This window comes from Aplysia californica, unplaced genomic scaffold (assembly GCF_000002075.1).
Source record: "Aplysia californica isolate F4 #8 unplaced genomic scaffold, AplCal3.0 scaffold00547, whole genome shotgun sequence".
In the NCBI taxonomy this organism is placed as follows: domain Eukaryota; kingdom Metazoa; phylum Mollusca; class Gastropoda; order Aplysiida; family Aplysiidae; genus Aplysia; species Aplysia californica.
Window position 1 is genome coordinate 403,998 of NW_004797817.1, and position 3,076 is coordinate 407,073.

General features: G+C 40.8%; 1 protein-coding gene across 1 annotated transcript in view; it reads right to left on the reverse strand.

Moving 5' to 3' along the window:
- Positions 1-737: 737 nt before the first annotated feature.
- The window catches only part of LOC101853345 (S-methyl-5'-thioadenosine phosphorylase), a gene marked incomplete at its 5' end in the record, with an annotated part of 3,723 nt that continues 1,384 nt past the window's right edge, over positions 738-3,076 (reverse strand). The window contains 3 exon segments of the mRNA XM_005106633.2: positions 738-871; positions 2,391-2,513; positions 2,907-2,993. Coding sequence (XP_005106690.2) covers positions 842-871; positions 2,391-2,513; positions 2,907-2,993 — 240 coding nt within the window.

Consider the following 3,076-nt stretch of genomic DNA (forward strand, 5'->3'; position numbering starts at 1 on the left):
TCGTTATGTCCCCTTCATCAAATGTCAATTCCTCGTTATGTCCCCTTAATCAAATGTCAATTCCTCGTTATGTCCCCTTCATCAAATGTCAATTCCTCGTTATGTCCCCTTCATCAAATGTCAATTCCTCGTTATGTCCCCTTCATCAAATGCGTCACAAAGTGGTGGAATCAGGCTCTCGTCAATTGTTGGGGATGTAGAGTTATTGGTATCATCTTAAAGCTCATTCGTTTGTCTTGGTTTGGACGGAAAAAATATCCATGTATTTCTTTAGTCATAACAATATCGATACGTAATTAGGTCACAGTGCATATTTTCAAAACCCAAAAAGTTCCTTAATTTTAATTGTAGAACCATAAAACCAAGACAGAAAGACGAGCCATGAAAAGGGCTTTCTCCCCTGTAGAAAAACGCTACTTTACCTATTTTTCTTGTAGTAAGAGTTTTATGGCACTTGCAACACAATAAGGTCATATGAGCACCAGAAGATTAGAGTAACAAACACAAAAAAGAAGGAGGAGGGATAAGGAGGATAGATGTTTGATAGGAAAGAAGAAGCTAGCCACACCAGAGCACCCGCCAAACACCCACTGGTGTGGTAGTGCACATGTGATAAGTCTCTCAAATTCCTGATTGCCAATTTCAGAACATTCCCGTGGAATTCCGGACAGTTGGCAAGCCTTTACTTTATTTCATGACACAACAATTTTGATCAAGATTTAAGCAACAAGCACAGGTTTTTATTTTCTTCTGTTTATTTCATGAAAATTATTAAGTCCAGGCACCACATAAACATCTGAGTAATAAAATCCAACACGTCTCCAATCCCGCAGTGAAGAAACTATTTCATGATTGAGCTGGCCGCAATGTCCTGTAGAAAAAAAGAGTTTATTTTTATTTAGTAGATTTATTATTACGGCACTCGCAACGCAAAAAGAGTATGGTTTCAGAGTTCAGAAATAGTTGCAACACAAACAGGTCATGTAAGTGCCGAAGGTCAGAGGTGTTTCTAGAAAGTACCTTACAATGAAGAGAAAGAGAGATAAGGAAGATAGTTTAGTTTTAGTAGAGGTTTTACGGCGCTCGTAACTGCATAAGATCATATGAGCGCCAGAAGATTAGAGGTGTTACAAGAGAGTAACAAACATTTTTTAAAAAAGGAGGAGAAATTAGGACAATAGATGTTTAATAGGAAAGAAGGAGCAAACAACACCACAGCACCCGCCAACCACCTACTAAGGACGATAGATATATAGATATTTGATAGGAAAGAAGGAGGAGCAATGCGGATGACAGATGTTTGATAGGAAAGAAGGAGGAGAGATAAGGACGATAGATGTTTGATAGTAAAGAAGGAGGAGAGATAAGGACGATAGATGTTTGATAGTAAAGATGGAGGAGAGATAAGGACGATAGATGTTTGATAGTAAAGAAGGAGGAGAGATAAGGATGATAGATATTTGATAGTAAGGAAGGAGGGGAGATAAGGACAATTGATGTTAGACAGTAAAGAAGAAGGAGAGATAAGGACGATAGATATTTGATCGGAAAGAAGGAGGAGAGATAAAAGATAAGGACAATTGATGTTTGATAGTAAAGAAGGAGCGATAAGGACGATAGATATTCGATAGTGAAGAAGGAGCAAACCACACCAAAGTTTCCAGAACTCAAATCGGCCAAAAATTTCAGATAGAAATTTGTTCTTCTAAGGTAGCAAGTCGGCAAGGCTGGAGCAACCACGGGAGGACAAAGGAAGGAAGAAATTATTTTTTTTTATAGTAGAGGGTTTTACGGCGCTTGCAACTGCATAAGGTCATATGAGCACCAAGGGAAGGGTGTCAACAGAGAAATCTTTACAGGGAATCAGACGTAGACTGCTCACCTCTCTAGCTTCAACAGCACAAAGTCTGCTTCGACTATCAAGGCACCTCAAAATAGCAGGTCACAAGAAAGTGACAAACATACAAAAGAAGTAGAGGAAAATGACAATAGTATGGATCAGGAAAGAAAAAGCAGCAGTTCCCTGTTGTAGATCAGGCTCAGTTATGAGCGTGACATGAGTCAGCCCATTTACAATTCTACTATGCTTGAACGAGAAATGTCCCCCCTTTGGGAATGGCCTAAAGACACTACAGTCAGTGGCACTGCCCCGGGGGGTGAAGGAAGAAAGAAATATGGGAAGCTTTTTAGTTTTAGTAAGAGTTTTATGGCACTTGCAACACAATAAGATCATAAAAGTACCGCAGAATAGATGAGTTACAAGAGAATAACATACACAAAAGAGAATGAGGAGAGATACGGACGATAGATGTTTGATAGGAAAGAAGGAGCAAACCACAGCAGAGCGCCCGCCAACCACCCACAACATGGGAAGACCAACTACAACTGACCGTGTTTTTCTGTATGTCCGCCTGCCAGTCCTCCTGTGCTATCTGAGGTATGGCCTTGAGCAACACGCTACACGCCTTCTCCGCGTTCTCTTTGAACGTCTTCATAGCCAGTTCCACGTGCACCTGCGCAGACAGAAACCACACGTCAGCATCAGCAACTACAACAGCAACAACAACAACATCATCAACTACAACAGCAACAACAACAACAGCAACAACAACAGCAACAACATCATCAACAACAACAGCAACAACAACAAAGACAACAGCAACAACAACAATGCACACACAGAGAATCACATATCAACAACAACAGAAACCACACGTCAACATCATCAACAACAGCAACAGCAACAACAACAATAATGTACACGCAGTGAACCACACATCATCAACAACATAAACACCATCAACAACAACAACAACAATATAATCTATTCACAACAAGAACAACAACAGCAACAACAACAGCAAAAACACTAACAACAACACCAACACCAACAACACAACACTCACAGCCTCGTGGTCCTCTCGCCAGCTGTCGTAGTCAGTCACAAGTGCCATGGAGGCGTACAGCAGGCCTGCTTCTTTGGCCAGTACCACCTGTGGGAGATATACACACAGATAGACACACACATACACACACAGATAGACACACACACACACATACACACACACACACACAT